A 21,011-nucleotide genomic window follows, 5' to 3' on the forward strand; every position below is an offset into this window, starting at 1 on the left:
GGGTACGCTCGAGAGCCGTGCGGCAGTTTGGCGAGCTGCAGCGGCACCAGAATGGGTGATGCGCACAATAGTGCAGGGCTATCGTCTGCAGTTTGCTATGAAACCCCCGTGGTTCAGCAGTGTTCTCTTTTCACACACAGAAGAGAGCACTGCCCACGTTCTGAAGGAGGAAATCTCCTCCCTTCTGAGCAAAGGTGCGATTCAGGTGGTTCCCCCCAATCTGATAAACCAGGGTTTTTATTCTCGTTATTTCCTGGTCCCAAAGAAGGACGGTTCTCTCCTTCCCATTCTGGACCTCAGAGTGTTGAACAAACATTTAAGGAAATACAATTTCAGAATGTTAACTCATGGTTCGCTCGCCCGCGCCATAAAACAGAACGACTGGTTCACATCGGTCGACCTGAAAGATGCTTTTTTCCACATAAGCATTTATCCACCACACAGGAAGTTTCTTTGTTTCGCCCATCAAGGCGTTTGTTACGAATTCACGGTCCTGCCATTTGGTTTGAGTCTAAGCCCACGCTCCTTCTGTCTGTGCGCGGAAGCGGGCTTGACTCCTCTGAGAATGTCTGGTCTACGGATTTTGACATACATTGACGATTGGCTCATCATAGCCGACTCGAAGGAAAAGGTGTTGCAGGACACCTGCCGTGTGCTCGCGCACATCACATCCCTGGGCTTCAGGGTGAATGTGAACAAAAGCAATTTTGCACCCAGCCAGAATGTGATCTTCTTGGGCCTGGAGCTGAACTCAGTCTCCATGCGAGCGCTTCTCTCTCAGGAGCGCGTTCTCTCTCTGATGAACTGTCTATCGCAGTTCAGGGAGGGGGCGAAGGTGCAATATCGCACATGCCTCAGACTACAGGGTCTTATGGCTTCATCTATCCAGGTTTTGCCACTAGGACTCCTGAGGATGAGGGCGTTCATGAAATGGGTTTCGTCACTACATTTCAGCCCGTTACACGATCTCTGTCGCTCGGTAACAGTGACGCGCACCTGCGCCGCAGCTCTGCGCCACTGGAGGAGCACAGACTTTTACGCACAAGGTACCGTCCTGGGGACGGTAATGTTGCGGAAAGTTGTGACGACGGATGCGTCCTTAACAGGCTGGGGTGCCACCCAAGAGGGCAGAACTGTGAACGGCTTGTGGCCGAACAAACTACGTTCAGAGCACATCAATTATTTAGAGCTTCTGACCATTTGGAAGGCTCTGAATCATTTTCTGCCTCGTCTGCAGGGACATCATGTGCTCGTACGCTGCGACAATACCACGGCAGTGGCTTATATCAATCGTCAAGGCGGCGTGCGCTCGTCGAAACTTCATGCCCTAGCTTACAAGCTGCTGGTATGGAGCAGACGTTTTTTCCTGTCGTTACGCGCGACTCATGTTCCGGGAATCCTGAACAGAGGCGCGGATCTTCTATCGAGGGGGAACCCGCTCTTCGGAGATTGGCGCATTCACCCTCAGATAGTGAGCATGATATGGATGAGATTCGGACAGGCGTCCGTAGATCTATTCGCCTCGCGCGAAAACAGCCATTGTCCTATGTTCTTCTCGCTAAAGGACTTGGACGCGCCCCTCGGGGTGGATGCACTGGCCCACCCGTGGCCCAAAGTGCTGCTGTATGCCTTTCCTCCCCTGTGCTTGATAATTCCTACACTGGCCAGGGTGAAAGAGGGGCACCCGTCTCTCATCCTGATAGCTCCCAGGTGGCCCAAAGCACCCTGGCTGGCGGAGATAATCCCTCTGTTACATGCTCAGCTGTGGCGCCTCCCCCTCCGCACGGACCTATTGTCTCAAGCGAACGGGGAGATTTATCACCCACACCCAGACAGGGTAGCTCTCTGGGCCTGGCCCGTGAAAGGACGAACCTGAGCGCGTTAGGGCTTCCCCCGCACGTGGTGGCTACTATACAGAATGCCAGGGCCGTTTCTACACGGTCCTTATATGGCTGTAAGTGGCAAGTGTTCGATGAGTGGTGTGATGGGCGGGGTCTCACGTCATATCAGTGCTCAGTCTCTGATGTTTTGTGTTTCCTCCAAGACCTTATGGATAAAGGAAGGTCCTTTTCCACTATTAAGGTCTATCTGGCAGCTATCTCTGCTTGTCATGTGGGTTTTGAGGGCTCAACGGTTGGGCAGCATCTTCTAATCCGCAGATTTACGAAGGGTGCCCGCCGCTTGTTGCCAGTCATTAAGGGAACGATCCCTGAATGGGACCTCTCCTTGGTGCTGGAAGCTCTGTCTCAATTCCCTTTTGAGCCACTGGGGGATATTTCCCTAAAGTTGCTGTCCTTTAAGACAGCTTTGCTCTTGGCCTTGGCGTCTGCCAAACGTGTCAGTGAGTTACATGCACTCTCGGTTCACCCCTCGTGCATTAAATTCTCTCTGGGCGGAAATAAGGTTTTCCTTAAACCTAATCCAGCCTTCATGCCGAAATGTTTTCCTGCGTTCACATCGGGGGTATTGGAGCTGTCCGCTTTTCACCCTCCGCCCTTTTCCTCCGCGGAGGATCAAAGGTTAAATGCTCTGTGTCCGGTCCGTGCGTTACAGACGTATTTGGCTAGGACCAGTGCATTCCGGAAGAGTGATCAACTCTTTGTTTCATGGGCTCCTCCCCACAAAGGATCCCCTGTCTAAACAACACCTTTCGCATTGGCTTGTGGACGCTATCATTTTGGCTTACGAATCAAAGGGAGAGCAACCTCCAGGGGACATCAGAGCTCATTCCACGAGGGGCTTAGCCGCCTCTTGGGCTCTGTTCAGGGGAGTATCACTGCAGGATATCTGCTCTGCTGCCAGTTGGGCTTCTCCCCATACGTTTGTGCGTTACTATAGGCTGGATGTTACCAAAACTCCGGTAGCACATTCGGTTTTGGAGGTGGGGTCTTCCTAACCCTGCCTTCTCTTGTGTGTGCCACACACATTTCATGTCCTGCTTGCACACCGCAGTTACGTGTGTGCGTCGGTGTGGCGGGTTCATGAGTATGAGACGTGTCAAGCACCGCCCCCTTGGGGGTGACCGTCTTTTTCTGGCTAACAGAACCTCACTGTGAGTATATTGGGCAATCGGGGAGCTGTCCATGTCTCTCCCATAGGTGGATCTCGAACACGAGATGATGAAAGAGAACAATAGGTTACTGTCGTAACCCCGGTTATGTGAAACATCGAGTGGAGAGATCCACCAGCCTTGCCCCGCTTGCTGCACGAGAAGCGAATATTCTTACTGGAGTACAGTAGCGCGTGCAGGCTATTTATGCCCGCAGGTAAGGGGCGGGGCCTTACCGGGCATTGGCTGCGCGCTCCTGTCTGTCTTGCCAGACTTGGTGCAATTGGATGCTTCTGCAGAGGTCAGGTACGGATGCCCTTCCCATAGGTGGATCTCTCCACTCGATGTTTCAGAGAACCGGGGTTACGACAGTAACCTATTGTTTCTGTCTTACTTCCTCCTCAACACATAAAGTGACTGGACGAATCACGGTTTTGGTCATTAATTAATGTTTGATTTTCTGATGATCAGAATTTGGAACAAGCTGTTGTTGCAGCTTAGTTTCCGTAGTTTTTGGACCAAGGAGGAAGTTTTCAGTTCTGATGTTTACATTGTTTGTTGAACTATTTTAATTAAAAAAACACTAGACCTGAAATATTCTTTTAATTGTTTTTACTGTAGGTCAAGTGAGGAGGGAGCATGTTCTCTTAATGTAAACTAAACCCCTTTCACAGAATTCAGTATAATTTTATGACGGACAGAATACACTGTTTAAGGACATGGCCTAATAGAAACAGTTGGTCAAGCAGCAAAACATAGTTAACCAATCAAATTGAATAAAATATATCAAAATGTCAAAAAAAAAAGACTGTTTTCATATCAAATGTAATCAATATTGTGTATCTTGGCATTATATGAGGTTCAGTAAAGATTTTTTCAAATAATGGTATATCAAGACATTCTGTTCATGTTAAGGTTAAAGGTAACTAAAACTGATGGTCTAGTGACTGTAAACTCATGCTGGCTAATAATAAACTTTCTGAAAGAGATTAGGAGAAAGTGTGATTTTCCACAGTGAGAATGATTTCTTACATGTGATTTAAAATCGGTATAATCGGAATGAATTACAAGACCACAGCAGGAGAATCTTATATAGCGGATCTACAGTCCTTCACTGAGAGTCCACTGGTTTCTGATCATCTGATTCTTTGATTTCCACCAGTGAGTGTGGATGGCTGAGAGGCAAGAGAGAGACAGACTACATAACCAAATGGAATTTTTGGTTCATACACTTCGGTATTTGGAGTTTCATTCTGACAAAATATTAATGTATTTAAACAGAGAGCACATCCTCTGTTAGTGCAGTTACTATTTTAAAGCAAAGACAACATTACTTAGGAACTTCTATCTGCACTAAAATCATTGATTTTGTAGGGGAACTTGCTTAGATTTATAGGAAAAATCCCCTTCACATGAGTTAACAATACAAAATGATATAACATAAGCAATTGGGAGTCACGTTTCTTCATGTAGCAGATGTTTTTTTCTCAAAAGCGACTTACAAATGAAGAACATCACAAGCAATTTTTCTTAAAAGGCATCAATATTTCTGGTAATGAGTGTTTGTGGGTATTAAAAAGTAACTGGAAGTAAGAATTTTTATGATTCAAATTTAACAAAGACTGTTAGTTTGATAGTCTTCTCATCATACTCACCATTGCCAGACACCTCTCCGCCATAATCTTGCTTGTGTCGCCTTGTTAAACCTCAGTCCTTCACTATACAGTGATATAGCTTTCACATCAAGAATAAAAGAAAAAGACAATGCAATCACATCCCCCAACATCACATTTAAAATATAAATAATCATGGAATATGAATCCCTGCTTCACAGTACACTTTGTTGACATGCCAAACACATTAACTTCTATGCTGGGGCAAAAGTTACAATGATAAACTGGAAGACAACAGTTCATAACAACAAGTATAGTTTTTATCCATACCAGTTTCTTTTTTTAAACATTTTTTATTTATGTGCAACATAATCTGTCTGCATTGTTCTACACAATATGGCATGGTAAGAAGAAATACAAACAATTCGACTGTAATTTGGACTTCTGGATTCTACATTTCCTCTGAATACTCAAAAGCTTTAAGGTAAAGATCTTTCTTTGAACAGTCTTGCACTCTCAGACCTGGAGGAAGACCGAGTGCTCTGGAGATGTTTGACAAATGATTGTAGAAAACAGGCCGATCAACACAGAAAATTGAAACAATGACTAGTTGGAATATGTATGCAAAATGTGGTTGAATACATTGAACAGAAAAAAATGAATAATACTAGATTATTCTAGTTCATCACTCACAGTATAAATGAAATTATGTATTTTTTAAATGAAAAAAAATATCAGAAACCGTTACATAAAATAAATTCATGGACTCTACACTTCATGTCCACGTTTTTGCAGTTCCAGTTTTAACTTGGTTATTTCTAATTCCAGTTTTTGTATCTCTAGTTTTAGTTTCACCTCTTGCAAAGTAAATACACCATAAATTTTTTCCAGCATGTTGTTCATGGTGATCTTGCTTGGCACATTGTGTGTCTCCGTGCTCAAGGTGCCCTTCGCAGCTGGCACTTGGCTGCTGTCTACATCAACTATATTGCAAAAACAAAATTAGCCAAAATTTAGCAATGCTAGAGAGACATTAAAAAGCTTAGTTTATTGACAAATTTGTAACGAGTTGTACACCGGCAAAACAGTGATGACGACTATCTAAAATAGAGGCAATTAAATTTTTAACGGCTTTCTGAGCTTGGGCCGACTCCCTACATTTTTTTAACATGTTTGAAAATTATCGGGAGGTTGGGATGTGCTCGAGCATACTCAGCTTGTCTCATAATTCCTCTCACACATTGCGAGCCGTGACTATATATCAACAATTTCCACTTAATTTCTTCTGAGTAAAAAAAAAAAATGCCTGCGAGCTCGTACGGAAGCAAAAGAGTATGTTCCTGGAAAGTCCCCATAAAACATGAAAACACAACGTGTGTGTGTGTGTGTGTGTGTGAGGGAAAGTGCATTCCCTCTCTTCTCCCCCTTGTAGTCACATTTACCTAACGTATCTACTATTAAACACATTTCTTACCAATTAAACTTACTTGAACTTCATATAAATGTATGACAAAAATGTGTTTAATATATCAAAACAAAACAACTTTAATTATTCTGTTTATACATTAACTGGAACTCTCTTGTCATTTAGCTTTAAACGGATTACAAGGATTCACAACCCTGGGTCACACAACCACAAATGATAAAATGACTTCCTTGAAGTGACTATTGCATGTACTCTTTGCTAACAGGCTTATGGAAAGGCCCTTTGTGAAGAGATTCAGCTATTCACTTTAGTTTAGAACGCCCCTACAAATGGTGTCCTCTACCCGAATTGCCCAAATGCCATTTGGAATTCGCCCCAAGATGATCGACTCGCTCTCGTAGACAATTTGATATTACAGAGTTTTATAAAAGATTAGTTAAAAATTAACAAATCGTTCACGATCGACCCATTTCTATTACTTACGGACTTCCATACGCACTGCATCGCCACGCTGAGGGGCACCTTCTCCATTACTGGCCTCACAGAAATATGAACCGGTATCCAGCTTAGACACACTCGGGAACTCCTGATCATACAAACAAAACAATTTTACAAAAAATAATTTACCTAACAAAAACCTAGAACTATACTAAAGTGCAAAATGACATTTAAATTATAGCAATATACAGTATAGTACTGAATGTTTTCACCAAAGAGTTTGATGTGATTTATACATACACACTCATTATATACACTATTTTGTATTTTCCAATCTTGTAGATCAAAGTAAAAAAAAAAAAAAAAAATGTGCGCACAATCCTCAAACCCAAACAGGGCTCAGGTGCAGGACAAAGGAAACAACTAAAGCCAAAAACTAATGTGATGTCCACACACTGATTTAACTGCTCCGAATTTATTGCAACATTTCGATCAACGGGTGCCTGATGAAAACCCATTGGTCGAAGCATTGCAATAAATTGGAGCGGTTTTATCAGTTTGCGGACATCACATTTGTTTTTTGCTTTAGTAGATCAACACTCACCAGGTTACCACTGAAAGCGTTCATCTTGTAGGTGAGGTTTTTAAAATTGGGGAACTTGCTGGGATCGTCAGGAAGGGGAGTGTTGTCTTTGTACCACTTATAGGTGGGTGGGGGGGAGCCAACATTGTCGAAGCAGGTCAGGAGGACGTTACTGCCTGTTGTGACCGATGAAGGAACTCTGGATACAGGCTTGGTAGGAGGCACTGGAGTGGAGGGAATTGTAATGCTAATTCTAATTATAAAACATTATTTAGATCAAAACTATATATTGTGTTAAATATAAACAACACTGGAAACCACTGATTTTCATTGTATGTATCACTTTTAGCTGATTTCTAATAGGCTTAGCCACTGAATAAGAACACCCATGAACACTGTGATTGGCTAAAAGTAGGCTGGGCCACTCCCAGACACTTTTTTTGCTGTTTATAGTCTAGGGTTATGATTTCTCAGGTATCAGGTATCTATCAGGTAGTAAATGTTTATGTGAACAACACAATATGATTTACCAAGGACAGTGAGTTTGATTGTCTTCTCGCCATATCCACCATTTCCAGACACCTCACAGTCATAGTCTCCAGTGTCTGCTCGCGTCACCTTGTTAAATCTCAGTCCTCCATTATACAAAGTGATACGGTTTGCATACTGAGCTGATGAAAGAAAAAAAAAGATGCATATCTTTCCTCAAATTGACATTTTTTTTCAGATCAATAACACACAATAAGGAAATGCAACTGCAATGATGACACTGGATGACAACACAAAGGTAAACTTTTCATCCATACCAGTTGGCTTGCTATCAAAGTAAATGAACGACTGAGAGCCCTTGAGATCCTTGAACTTCCATTCCACTCTGGGTGTTGCTCCAAAGTCAGCGGTGTAGGTACATTGCAAGTCAACTCCTGAAAAACAGGTAGTACTTTGAATAATAACAGACCTGTCCTTATCCCAGTCAGTAGCGAGAGGCTCTCCAATAAAGGATTACATGTGTAACAAACACCACACAAATTACTATGAGTTACTTCAGTGCAAAACCTATGCAGGCAGGCACCTTATCAACCACACCACATTCTCCATTAGTAACATCTGACAGACAGCTCATGACGACACTCAGAAACAACTATAAATGAAACTTACCCTCATTCTCTTTCACTTTTACTGAGGGACTACCAACATTAACCACAAAGTCGACAGATAATATGCCTGCAGATAGAAAGAGACAGAATGATTCAATACTTAATTACATCAGTAAGAAGAAAATCTTAAAATCACATGAAAGGGGCTATATGCAACTTTTTCCCCAAAATAAACGTAACAATAGCCTTTTTATTTTACCATTTATGACTCAAACATCTCCTGATGAGCATACTGACACCTTGTCCGCTCACAGTGGGTGCACCTATAAGCCTGTATCCTATTTTTCCTATTTTCTGGCGGGTCGTTTTTTCCCGCGCTGTCTGCGGATGTGACGTCACCACCGCTGCGAGAGCGAGCAGAAAATAAGAGCAGTTCTGTTTTTTGGCCACAGGTGTCAGTCGCGAGTTTAAATTTCAGAAAAACGCATATAGCCCCTTTAATTAAACACATTATGAAATTGCATAAACTGTCAGGGTTCTGCCCTGGCACTGGGTTGCCACCTTTGGTGTGGCAAAATAAGGGACACCCATTCACGACCCCCCCCCCCCCCCCCCCCCCCCCCCAAAAAAAAAAAACACGTCATGAAATTATTATTTCTACATTGACAACTTGACAACTTGGCTCAATAATAAACCATAAGAAAACATGAGATCAAGTATGTGAACTTGCAACAGAACACATTTTATATTATTTTACACTTGATTATTTTATTTCTTTCTAAAGAACTCTTTAGTAACCTATTTGGTGCACTTTAAAGGGACAGTTCAGCCCAAAATGAAAATTCTGTCATCATTTACTCGCCCTCATGATGTTCCAGACCTGTATGAGTTACTTTGTTCTGCTGAACACAAAAGAAGATATTTTGAAGAATGTTTGTAACCAGGGGCCAGTTGCATAAACCGTTAAGACTACAAGTTAGACATACATTTTTTTCTTTAAGAGTGTTCATCATTTTTTAAAATCAGTTCCATAAAAACATAGACTGGCCTATTTTGATACGATAAGTAAGACTGAATGCCACTTGCCTAACTGCTGGTGGCTCATACTAGATCTTAAGACACTGTCTTAACATAATGTCTTAGTTTATGCAACTGGCCCCAGGCTTCTTTGGGGGCACATTGACTTCCATAGTAATCTTCCTATGTGTTCAACATAACAAAGAAATGTATACATGTTTGGAACAACTTGAGGGTGAGAAAATGATGACAGAATTTTCATTTTTGGGTGAACTGTCCCTTTAAGCAGTCATTCTGAACCAGTCATCACTTTTTTTAATTTCAAAAATGTAATTTTTTAAAATTAATTTACTTAAATTATGACTATATTATCATGTAATTATTTGTCCCATTTTTATCTAAACATTTTTTTTAAATGTCATAAACTTTATATGACAGGATTATTGGTTATGTATGATTAGCTAAATTATAAATTAATAATTACATTTATTAGGCTGTAATCTATTAATTAACCTGTCTAAAAAATAATAATTCTGTCTGCCAAGCTCTGATAATCTATGGAATATTATATTAATATATTATCCATTAAAAAGAACTATAGGTTAGAAGCACAGATGTGTCTGTCACCGCTGTTGCTTTAAGACAGTCAGTCTGAGCAACTGAAATGCTTCTCATAAAGTGTGCAGTTGGCCTGAGGTTCATCATGAGTTACTGGACAAACCCATTGATACCTTTTTGATATTCAGCTCTATATCTGGAGATCCTCTTGCGTTTAAACGGTGGATGCACGCGACGCGAGCTCGACATGTTTTTTTAAAAAAACGCGCAAGTTTAGAGGCACACGGCACAGCGCATGTTCTCGAGACTCCGCCGCTATGACAACAAAGCCGCTAAAACGCACAAATGAGCTCCTGTACTACTTATTGTGAAATTGATTTGTTTATATTTGCTATCAGTATTCTCCACACTGCAAAATCCTTGTGTGTTTACTGAACTATGTGTGGACCTATGAAAAATACGGAACAAATCGCGTCCCGTATTGGTTTGATACGGAACGCGTCATTTTGCTTGTAAATACGGGACGATTCTGTATTTTACGGGACGGGTGGCAACCCTACCTGGCAGCCTTGTCTGTGTTGTCCTTGTATAATGTTTGTGTTGTGTCTAAGCACATGGCTCTGTCTCTGTTTGTGTTTGCCATGTCTTCCTCTTGTCCTGCCTCCTTGTTTCCTGTTACCACGCCCCCTTGTTTAGTCCTTGTCTATTGTGCTCACCTGACCCTCGTGTGTTAATCCCTTTATATTGAGCTCCTTTCCTTCTTGTCTTTGCTGGTTTGTTGTATGTACGTGTTCGCTCGTATATCTAGTCCAGTCCTTTGAAGAGTTAGTGTCCCTGTCAGTTCTAGATTTGTATTTCATTATGTTCCTAAATTTTTAGTCTAGTTTACTATTTTGCTCTATTTTATTTCTTCTTATTTGTTAGCCACTCTTTTGTGTTTCCCCTTTTCTAGCTTCAGTTATTTAGTTTCTCATTTATTTTCAGTTTTTTCTAAATTTGCCAGTTTGTGTTTTTTTTTTCTTTTCTTTTTTTCTTTGTCTTGAGTGTAGTGATGGCCAAATGAGGCTTTCTGAACCACTGAGGCTTTCCAGCCCATTGGTTCACCAAAAGGTTCATTTAGCCGAAGCCTCATGAAACAGTGTGCTCCCTAGTGACACCTGCTGTGCAAAGCAGTGTATCGCACACAAATCTATTCATCCTGAGCAACCAAATTGTCATAGTGTGGGCACACCCTTTTTCTATTGCCTGTGTATTAAATAAAGTATTTTACTCTGCTTGTATTAACCTATGCACACACAACTCACACAAACACACAACTTTGTGTTCAACTATTCAGTAGTTCTTTGGGTTAGTGATGACAGTGAATGGCCCAAATGATTGTAAAGAAATTATTGTGTGCAGTGCTGATTGGGAGTGCAATAGTGCATGGAACTGGGAGGCTATACATATATATATATATATATATATATATATATATATATATATATATATATATATATATATATATATATATATATATATATATATATATATATATATATATATATATATATATATATATATATATATATATAATTTCTATCTGTATTGTCTTTATTGTTTGATGAAACTTTTATCTTTTGTGTGAACTTTGTAAGGTGTCCTTGAGTGTCATGATTGGCGCCTATAAATAAAATGAATAATAATATATATATATATATATATATATATATATATATATATATATATATATATATATATATATATATATATAGGTATAGGTATTACAACTAGATATAGGCTAATTTACTCTAATAATCTACTGAACTAATTTACTCTAATAATCTACTAAACTAAGTATAATGTAATATAATATATAATACAAGCTATGATATATAATGATAACTATGCTACTACAAACACGCTACTACTCGCTACTATGTACAACCAACACCTCAACACCAATGCAAACGCCTACTGCAGACCCCACAAGAGGCGCGAGGTTTCGAACCACTTTTATCCGGAAGCGATACTCAGAATGAAGCAATGACGTATTCAACAGAAACCGAGGCCTCGTTTGTCATCGTCACGTGATTTTCACGGAAACGATACAAGCCTCGAATCGGGGCTTCATCTGGAACGCCCCTTTTTGCTCGACACAAGCTCCGGAGCCTCGCTTCAGATGTCCCGTCACTACTTGAGTGTAGTCTTGTGTTGGTTCCTGGCCTCCCTGTGCCCTTAGTTTTCCCTGGCCACTGTCTCTACTGCCTGGCAACCAAGACTGGAGAGGTTTCTGAGAGAGAACATCAAGCCTCAGGTTCCTGGTGTTCCTGCCTGGTTTTCCCACCGTTGCCCTGCCTGGTGTTTCCTCCCAAGCTCAAGTTCGTTGTCTCCCTGGACTGGTCATCCTCCCTGCCTGTCATTGTGGCATCTTTCCCCTGCCCTGCTGTTTGAACTCTCACACCTTGTCTTGCCCTGTCTGGTTAATAAAGTCTCATTATTTGTTCACTCTGCATCTGGATCCTCCTTCATTCAGCAGCTCTGACATAAAGTCATATCCAGAGTATCATCATCATATAAGCCAGACACTTATTTTATTACTAAGTACTAATAACATTCGATAAAAAAAATCTCACTTTTACTTTATTGATCTACTGCGACTGTGTTAAATGTTTTTGCTACCTACGAGTCATATTTCGAACCGTTCTTAATTGACTCGGTTCACTGATTCATTTGAGTCAATGTAAATGAAAATATTTCATCAACTGGTTCGACTTCAAATATTTGCGAGTTGTTTCTCAAGGTTCATTGACAAGAGCCACATGAGTGATGGAGTTTTTTTATTGCAGACTAAATAAATTTTAACGCTGAACTCCACACGCAAATGTGATATTTAAAGTAACAAAAATAAGAAAACATTGACGAAAATCAAGTCTTTTAGCATGGAGGCTAATTAAAATATTTTAAGTTTATACTGAATAATTCACAGCAGCCAATGATACGAAGAAATAGAAATGTAAACATGATTCAAACACTGAAAACATGGACGCCTAAGTTACCTGAGGCTGTGACTGAGATAGAGAGGCACACAAAGACGAAGGTCAACATATCCACTCTGAAATGATAAAAAAAAGTATTCCAAAATATTAAACTTTTCAAAAAAAAAATGGTTTAATATTGTTACTTGAATGTTTAGGGAGCTGTATATTTGCTAGTCTCTCACAAAGCTAAGTCATGATAAAACTGAAAGGTTGAAAAACGCCCTTTTGAGTCAAAGACATTTGAGTCAAAGACGCCTCATTGGCCCGTTGCTGCGATACGTCAACGAGTCCACCGTACAGTCAATGGGCAAGAATCTCGATAGTTAGATCTCGAAAATTATTTATTGGAGTCGTCAAAGTTATCATATATATAATATGTATATTTATACATGTATAGTTATCAAATATACATATATATTTGGCTCACACTGACAGTCTGCTTTCTGTATTTTTAAAACATTCAATGAACTGATACAGAAAATGAGATATTTACAGATAGATACTCCAAAACAGACAATAAAAAAATAACTGATGGATCCTTTATGGTAATACATATTGGTACAATTACAGTGCAATGCAAATAGTATCACATTTCAATGTACAGATAAATTGAGAGGTAATAGGCCAATTAAATAAACAGTAATGAATAGTACAATGATATAATAGTTCAAGTAGCCTACAATAATAGCATAATAACAGAATGAAAATAGCCTATAGTAGGCTATATGTTTAATACTCTAATAATAGATTAATAAAATCAATAGAATATGTAATATCAATGCAGAATAAATAAAATAATAATAAAATAAATAGTAAGTTAAATAATGTGTGGAGAACAGAACAATAATATAATATAATTATTATATATATTAGCAAATGGTATAATATAATATTAATAATTAACAATAATAGCAAATAGAATGTAATAGCAATTGGAGAATAACATAAACAATAATAAAAAATAGTAAATTAAATAGCGAGTACTAGTAGTGAATAGTACAAAATAAAAAATACACAATAAAAATATACAATTTTCAGATCTCAAAAGTCATTTCTTTGTGGCTCGGTCATCTGAGTTAGAGTGTGTACCAGCGTAAAAATGGAATACTGTACTTTTCAAAATGACCACTACTGTAATGGGCAGATGTAAGATGTTGAATGTGATCAGCATGTTGGCAATGTAGTTTGTGGAAGACAGACACAACTAATGACAAGAGAGAACATTTATGCCACCACAGTGTGTTTGTATCATCCAATGTGTGGATGTGTATACTTGTACACATATGTGAATGTGTCTGAAAATAGTGGCAGAGAGGTTTGAATATGACCAGGGCCATAATGCTCACAGCTGTTGTGGGTTTGACAACAAATACTCACAGCATTAGTGCATTAGGAAGAGGAGATACAGACTAGTAAGGTAGTAAGTAAGATACTTTATTGTCATTGTACCAGTACAAGTACAACGAAATGTAGAATGGCAGCTCTCATAACAGTAAAATAAACATTTACTCATTAACTATAGACATAAAGAGAACTCTAAAAACATATTGCACATTGTATAAAAAGTGATATGATGCATGTATTGAATGTCTTTCAACATTTAAAAACCCAGTCCTCAATCCTTGATATTCTAAAAAGTTATAGAGTTACTTTGATAATAATAAAAGGGCTGAGGAGGAGTAGAAGGTCTAAGGGCAGCTAAGTCATGACAAATAGGTTAAAGTGCAGCTTCTTTGCCAAAGCTGTACTTTAACCTATTTGTTCTGGACTTAATGGCCCTGTACCTCCTCCCAGATGGTAAAGGGACAAACATTCTGTATCCTGGATGGGTGTGATCCATAAAGATGCTGCTGGCCTTTGTGTGTAACCGACCAGCATAAACAGTATCCAAACTCAGGAGCTCCGTGCCTATGATCCGCTGTGCTGTTTTAACAACACGGCACAGTTCCTTGTGATTTTCCCCAGTACAGCTAGCATACCATACAATAATCCCATAGGAAAGTATGCTCTCTATGGTACAATGATAGAAATTAATTAAGAGCTGTGTGGGTAACCTGGCCTGCTTCATTTTTCAAATTAAGGATAGCCTTTGTTGTTTATAACTAGATGAGTCTCAGTCTCTTGGAAATGCAGGCTCTCCTCAGCTTTCCTTGAGGATTGTGTTGTCCTGGCTGCCACTGGCTAAATAGGTCATAAAAATATAAACAAGTCACGATTTAATAAACTATCAAATCATAATAATCTAATGATGATAAACCTACTCTTTGTAGATGAGTCGGGAAACTGAAGACCGATGGTTTGGATCCTGACTGTCTGACCTATCCGGTTAAAGTCCTCTGGCTTGAAGTGCTTACTGCAGTAGCACAGAGAACTCGCTTGCAAAAAAACTTCCCTTCTTACAGCTACTTCTGTCTCCTCAACTGTTTGTCTTTGGGAAACCTTCATTGTGTGTGATAAAAGTTAGCTGGCCAACTCACTACAGTAAGATTCACAATATGTCAGTCACTCGTCCAAAACGAGCAGCTTGTCAAGTCGGTTTTAAAACTGTAATAGAAAACATGAAAATTTTTTGATTTCTTATCATTTCTCAACTTTCATTGCGCTATTGCTAGCTATTAATTTTATGTGGTGCCAAATGAGGTCTAGACCTACCTCTCTGGACGTCATGGGTTGACCTAGTCTAGCTCCACCTTTATGGATCTAATGGGTGGAGGGATAGTTATGAGCAGGGTTAGGGTGTGGTTGGACCTTCTAGCTCCACCCATTATGCCCAAATTACATCCAGAGAGGGGGAGCTGAACTTGCATTCATTGGTTCGTGAGTGAGCAGCCTCTCATTAATTCTCCAATGGAGTCTTCTCGACTGACTCCGGTGGCCAACTACTGTCAATATAATTACTGTATATAGTAACCAAATACAACTAGCAATAACTGTTCAAAAAATTCATTACCATCCAAAAGTGACTTACAAATGAGGAACATTACAAGCAATATTTCTTAGGAGGCAACAATATATTCCAGTAACGAGTGGAATATATTGACTACCAAAAAGTTACCAGAAGTAAGTTAAATAGTTAAACTAGAAAAAGTTACAATGATAAACTGCAATACAACAGAACTCATAACAAGTTTCCTTTTTAAAACAATAAAAAAAAAAAAAATGCACTTAGAGCAATCATTTGGAGACACATTAGGATTCAAGCATTCTCAGTATAACACAAGCCAAAACAAATCCTTGCATGGAGATCTCAGAATGAAACCAGAGCATGAAATCATTATGTGCAACATAACCTGTCTGCATTGTTCTACACAATATGGCATGGTAAGAAGAAATACAAACAATTCGACTGTAATTTGGACTTCTGGATTCTACATTTCCTCTGAATACTCAAAAGCTTTAAGGTTAAGATCTTTCTTTGAACAGTCTTGCACTCTCAGACCTGGAGGAAGACCGAGTGCTCTGGAGATGTTTGACAAATGATTGTAGAAAACAGGCCGATCAACATAGAAAATTGAAACAAAGACTAGTTTGAATATGTTATACATATATATGCAAAATGTGGCTGAATACATTGAACATAGAAAAAAAAATCATCACTCACAGTATAAATGAAATTATATATTTTTTAAATGAAAAAAATATCCGAAATCATTACGTGAAATAAATTCATGGACTCTAAACTTCATGTCCACGTTTTTGCAGTTCCAGTTTTAACTTGGTTATTTCTAATTCCAGTTTTTGTATCTCTAGTTTTAGTTTCACCTCTTGCAAAGTAAATACACCATACATTTTTTCCAGCATGTTGTTCATGGTGATCTTGCTTGGCACATTGTGTGTCTCCGTGCTCAAGGTGCCCTTCGCAGCTGGCACTTGGCTGCTGTCTACATCAACTATATTACAAAAACAAAATTAGCCAAAATTTAGCAATGCTAGAGAGACATTAAAAAGCTTAGTTTATTGACAAATTTGTAACAAGTTGTACACCGGCAAAACAGTGATGACGACTACCTAAAATAGAGGCAATTTAATTTTAAACTGCTTTCTGAGCTACTGAAAAAAAGCAAAAACATCAGAAACACAATATTCTACTTACATTCCAGATTCTATGGCTATGTTCATGGCGAGGGCCAGATTTAGTTATTCAAAATTAAAACTAATTAGATGTTTAAGATTATTTTTTTTCTAAAACCCTTAAGACTACATTTGGATTTACTACTTTAAAAACATTTTCAAAAGTATCAACAGAATTATAGTTTCTCAAAGGGGTAGAAGTATTACAGTCCAGTAAATTCTGACAAGATGAACACTTTGGCGAAATTAAAATTATGTGTGAGTCTCGAGTGTCCCATCTGGCATTGTGTGCAAATGACTTGATCCCAGCGATTATTAAAATGGAAAATATGTTTTTATAATGTCTATTTCGTGTAATTGGTTGTTTAAGTACTGATCGCATTCCAATTGCCATTTATTTTTGGTGTATGCGTTTAATGTTAGTCTCAGATCTGTGATAGGTATAGAGCATTTTACTGGTTCAATCTGTATATAATGCTTCTTTGGCAGCACTGTTGTTTGCTAGGTGGTACCCAACAGAAAATAATAATAATAAAATGTTTGAGATGACAATTTGATTAAAATCTTCACAGTTGTTGGGTTGTTGGGTGCACAGTTGTCACAGTTTTTATAGATTCCTCTTGCAAGATTGCCTAAGCGGCGCTGGGATTATGGATGTCAAAAACTGAATGCCTATCACCAATACTGGATTATGGCTTGTCAAGTGTTGACATTTTTTTACAGTCTATGAACCGACATAGCATCAATTTTGCTTTACCAATTCGAGCCAGAGTCCGACGAGGAAACATCCAGAGTTTCTGATGAACCAGAGAGTCAAATGCAAACAACGACTGGAGCAGGATCTTTCTCAATTGTAAGTGGCAATGTAGTTTGACACTTCAGGCCGATTGAACACTGTAATCTGATTAATCTTCCTGTGTGTCGCCATTTGTTAGTTCAGTGTAACACGTCACAAACAAATTAATTGCTGAATTTATTTAGGTGCATGTGAGGGAACTGGAAATGTTGGCAATATACTAACGTTTCGTCTTGACGTCACAACGAACGGCTTGGGATTTATTTTAAAAACGATTTGTTTAATTGACTCAGAGTTGACTCTTACTTTTTTATATACGGTGCACTTTCAGATTTAAAACTTTGCAGGATGTGACATGAACAGAAAGGTAATTTTTAAAAATTTAAATTAAATTGATGGCTATGCTTATGCAACCAGCCCCAGATATATAATGGATATTTATTTGTTTGCTTACATTGTATTTTGAATTTTTAAGGAGGTACAGCTGATGTGAAATGTAAAAATCTTATAGTGCCGTAACAACTGAACTGAATTGAGTATTTTGATTTAAAAAATAGGATATTCATTTCTTTAAATTGAGAGAACATCATCTGGTGACCCCTATTCTGAAGTTATGTAACTGCCAGTCTGTGTGAAAATGTGCAGTTATTATTTGAAAGCAATGACAAAGTTACTTACAGACTTCCATCTGCACTGCATCGCCGCGCTGAGGGGCACCTTCTCCATTACTGGCCTCACAGAAATATGAACCGGTATCCAGCTTAGACACACTCGGGAACTCCTGATCACACACAGACAAAAAATAATTTTACATATTTGATTTACCTTATAATAAATTACATGATAAAAAATCTATAATTATTTTAATGCACAAAATTACATTTTAAATATAGCAATATATAGTACTGAATGTTTTGACTAAAGAGTTTCAATCATCTGATGTGAATATAGACACATATTATTTATGCCATTTTGTATTTTCTTAAAATTATAGATCAACACTCACCAGGTTACCATTGAAAGCGTTCATCTTGTAGGTGAGGTTTTTAAAAGTAGGGAACTTGCTGGGATCGTCAGGGAGGGGAGTGTTGTCTTTGTACCACTTATAGGTGGGTGGGGGGGAGCCAACATTGTCGAAGCAGGTCAGAAGGACGTTACTGCCTGTTGTGACCGATGAAGGAACTCTGGATACGGGCTTGGTAGGAGGCACTGGAGTGGAGGGAATTACCAGACTGTTTTTGTGCGTTACATTATTTAATCAAAGCAATGATCTGTGCACCCCGCCAACCATGTCCAACAAAACGTCTTCTATAATCAAACCTCTACTCAAATGTACCGAGGACCGTGAGTTTGATGGTCTTCTCATCATATCCACCATTTCCAGACACCTCACAGTCATAGTCTCCAGTGTCTGCTCGCGTTACCTTGTCGAATCTCAGCCCTCCATTATACACAGTGACACGGCCTTCATATTCAGCTGAGGAAAGAAAAAAAGATGCACAATCCTAAATCTTTTCCCTATTCTCATTTCCATAAGACACACATCTACACACATTAAGGGAATGCTACTGCAAGGTTACAATTATGACACAGGAGGGTGTGACCACTTTATACCAGTTAGCATGCTACTGAAGTAGATGAAAAACTGATAGCCATTGAGATCCTTAAACTTCCATTCTACTCTGGGTGTTGCTCCAAAGTCAGCGGTATATGCACATTTCAAGTCAACTCCTGAAAAAAAAAATTTAAATTTAAAAAAAAAAAAAAATTTGTTTCACCTGATGCATTTTTCACATCAAAAACGGAATCCTTGCCCACAGGAGAGAGGCTCATTTGTAATACCACACAAAAATGGTACCATATCAACAAAGACAAAGAAAGTAAAATAAAAAAAAAGTCAAATGAAACTTACCCTCGTTCTCTTTCACTGTTATTAAGGGATTACCAACGTTAACTATAAAAGATGCATTTAGGCCTGAGGACAGAAAGAGACGAATTCAAGCCTATACAAACTACATCAGAGCAAAAGAATTCCTAAAACATTAACATTAAATGCATTATCAGCTGTATCCAGAGAGGAATGTTCAGACACCATCTAGTAAACACCAGGACAAAAACTATCAAACAATAACATGCGAGCTGTTCATTTGGACAGGCTCTGAAAAAGATAAATAGGCTATGTAATTCCTGAACCCATACACATTAATCAATATTTCAGAAAACTCTCCAACAGTATTATGACACACACACAACATAATCTACTATATTCTGTATACTCACCGGACACCCTGGCCAGCTGTTCATCGGCAAAAAACAATTCAAAATACGACTGTTTATGAAATTAGGCCACATTTGAAAGGTTCACAGGCACACAGATGTGCTTGCAGACTACTAAATAAACTATACAATTCATTTTACTATACGCAATAGTAGGATACTAATTTATTATTAATTGACTAAAATAGAGAGAATAACTATGCTGGAAACGGTCGCAACAAAATTTAGCAAATTTTCAAAAATTGACACGATGTAATACTTTTTTAAAAATCTATAAACAAACAGAAAGCACAGACTCCTACCTGTGACTGAGATGGAGAGACACACAAAGACGAAAGTCAACATATCCACTCATGAAATTATACAAACTTTTCAAGAGTAAATGTTTTTCTTTTTAAAATGATGTTAGCAGAACTTTATTGCAGTTGTTTATTTATGTTCCCACAAAACTCCAAGACTAGGCTACTGTGTTACCTTTGCCGTTTGTGATTGGTTGGATAATGGACACTCCTGCTGCATGACGCGATGAACGTAATCACAGACTCGAGGTTAAACAAATAATTGGAAATCGTTCTTAGAATGAACCCTGTTTAGGAGTCCAAACTTTTGCCAATAGGTCTTTTTATCCTACATAGTAAGTAACCCGTATAAGATCTACAGGAACAAACATGTCAGTGGAGAGTGGAGACCCAATAAGATGGGTCTTGTCAAAGACAGAAAAAAGTTTGAGGATTTTGGGATATGTATTATTTAAAACCAGGTGTAAAACATTTAACAATCAAAATCTAAGACACTTTGTTGAAACAACACGTTAATATTGGAGACAAAAATATTGTATTGAGCTCTTTGCTCGTCAGACATGTAGGCTACTTGTGTGAAATGAGATTTGAACCTGTAGCTTGACCTGAAAGATGACTAGCGTAAGAAAACGAAAGAAAAGCTGATTTTCTTGTTCTTCTTTTTACTAGCTGGCCCTTTTTTTAATGTTTAGATGTGGACAGCAGAAAAAACAGCGGCATACTTCTTCCTGACAAAAACAGAATAACCAGTGTGTAAATGTGGTGTA

At 38.7% G+C, this 21,011-nt stretch overlaps 2 protein-coding genes across 3 annotated transcripts in view; both read right to left on the minus strand.

Moving 5' to 3' along the window:
* LOC307125418 (uncharacterized protein) overlaps positions 1–13,005 on the minus strand; it is a 38,614-nt gene extending 25,609 nt beyond the window's left edge. Inside the window, exons 1-7 of the mRNA XM_079815269.1 lie at positions 12,820–13,005; positions 8,268–8,333; positions 7,916–8,032; positions 7,640–7,780; positions 7,131–7,333; positions 6,572–6,674; positions 5,448–5,645 (exon numbers count right to left, since the gene is read on the minus strand). Of these exons, the coding sequence (XP_079671395.1) occupies positions 5,448–5,645; positions 6,572–6,674; positions 7,131–7,333; positions 7,640–7,780; positions 7,916–8,032; positions 8,268–8,333; positions 12,820–12,868 (877 nt within the window). The 5' untranslated portion in view covers positions 12,869–13,005. The remainder of the gene's footprint in view (positions 1–5,447; positions 5,646–6,571; positions 6,675–7,130; positions 7,334–7,639; positions 7,781–7,915; positions 8,033–8,267; positions 8,334–12,819) is intronic.
* A 1,210-nt stretch (positions 13,006–14,215) lies between these two features.
* On the minus strand, positions 14,216–20,448 carry LOC307125224 (junctional adhesion molecule A-like). 2 transcript variants are annotated; one of them, XM_079814934.1, is made up of 7 exons: positions 20,248–20,448; positions 19,581–19,643; positions 19,283–19,399; positions 19,005–19,145; positions 18,675–18,877; positions 18,347–18,449; positions 14,216–16,691 (listed from the first exon to the last, which is right to left on the minus strand). In XM_079814934.1, the coding sequence occupies exons 1-7, from the start codon at positions 20,288–20,290 to the stop codon at positions 16,477–16,479; spliced, it is 885 nt and encodes a 294-aa protein (XP_079671060.1). In that variant the 5' UTR covers positions 20,291–20,448; the 3' UTR covers positions 14,216–16,476. The 2 variants fall into 2 exon arrangements, with proteins under 2 accessions (XP_079671060.1, XP_079671061.1); XM_079814935.1 differs by lacking the exon at positions 19,283–19,399 and having other exon boundaries at positions 14,217–16,691; positions 20,248–20,401.
* Between the last annotated feature and the right edge of the window lie 563 nt (positions 20,449–21,011).

Source organism: Gobio gobio (genome assembly GCF_949357685.1).
Source record: "Gobio gobio genome assembly, chromosome: 4".
Lineage (NCBI taxonomy): Eukaryota > Metazoa > Chordata > Actinopteri > Cypriniformes > Gobionidae > Gobio > Gobio gobio.

What these genes read in the sequence shown, in the direction of transcription:
- LOC307125224 (XM_079814934.1), bottom strand. Translation starts at nt 20,290, where the DNA reads ATGTTGACTTTCGTCTTTGTGTGTCTCTCCATCTCAGTCACAG. An exon ending in AACAGTGAAAGAGAACGAGG is followed by an intron (nt 19,400 to 19,580) that starts GTAAGTTTCATT and finishes TTTTTTTTTCAG; the next exon opens with GAGTTGACTTGAAATGTGCA. An exon ending in ACGCTTTCAATGGTAACCTG is followed by an intron (nt 18,450 to 18,674) that starts GTGAGTGTTGAT and finishes GTGTGTGATCAG; the next exon opens with GAGTTCCCGAGTGTGTCTAA.